Below are 968 nucleotides of genomic sequence, written 5' to 3' on the forward strand. Positions count from 1 at the left end.
ATTTCCAGAGAGATATAACTCGTTCAGAGAGGATAAGGATCCAATGTCTTCCGGAAGACTTCCATCTATTAGATTGCAGTAACTGAGATTCAGAATCTCCAACAAGCGTAATCCATCAGACACCACAGGGAAACTAAAGTACACTCCATCTACGAGACCTCCTCCAGAATTTTGTTTTGCAAAACTCAAAAATTTAAGCTTCTTCAACTGGACAATGGAAGATGGAGGTTGTGAAATTAGAGTACCTCTAGCATCAAGATTTTCCAAGTTTTCTAAATCTCCTATTTCTTCTGGAAAGCTTTTAAGCTTAGAGCAATCCGACACATTTAGGCTGACCAAACTTTTCAACTTACAAATGCTGCTCGGAAGTGTTGCAAGGTTTTCAAAACCTCTAAAACCTAGATCCCTTATTACACTGTCGAGCATGTGAATCTCTAACTCAGCTTTCATGTTTCCGAGGATTTCTGGAATTTTTTCTAAACTAGAGCAATCCCGTAGACACAGATAATCAAGAGAATCAATGCACAGAGCTGGAAACCTCTTAAGCTGTTTACAATTAGTCATTTTTAATGTACAGAGCTTTTTGAGAAGTCCCAGGGAACGATGAACCTCTTCAAGATTTATACAATTTGACAAATTCAAAGTCTCCAAGTTTTGCATTCCCATGAAGATTGGCAACTCTTTAAGCCTCTCACAATATGACAAGTCCAAGGATCGAAGAGCACTAAGTTGTTCTATGCTTCGAGGCAAACGCTCAATGTTAATTATACTGAGATTCAGCGTCATCAAGTTTGGCATCCCCATGAAGTCTGGCAGCTGTGTAAGCCTCTTGCAATTTGATAAGTTCAAGGATCGAAGAGCACCAAGTTGGGCTATGCTTTGAGGTAAATGATCAAAATTATTTCCCTGGAGATTCAAGTGTTCCAAAGAGTATAAGGATCCAATGTCTTCCGGAAGTCCTCCATCTT

At 39.4% G+C, this 968-nt stretch overlaps 1 protein-coding gene across 1 annotated transcript; it reads right to left on the bottom strand.

Moving 5' to 3' along the window:
• Nucleotides 1-3: 3 nt before the first annotated feature.
• LOC107059434 (TMV resistance protein N-like) lies at nt 4-962 on the bottom strand (the record flags this gene model as incomplete). Its single annotated transcript, XM_015305941.1, has 1 exon — nt 4-962. A coding segment is annotated over exon 1 (801 nt), but the record flags the coding sequence as incomplete, so codon positions are not given.
• Nucleotides 963-968: the final 6 nt, after the last annotated feature.

The sequence above is a fragment of the Solanum tuberosum genome, unplaced genomic scaffold, assembly GCF_000226075.1.
Source record: "Solanum tuberosum cultivar DM 1-3 516 R44 unplaced genomic scaffold, SolTub_3.0 contig01590, whole genome shotgun sequence".
In the NCBI taxonomy this organism is placed as follows: domain Eukaryota; kingdom Viridiplantae; phylum Streptophyta; class Magnoliopsida; order Solanales; family Solanaceae; genus Solanum; species Solanum tuberosum.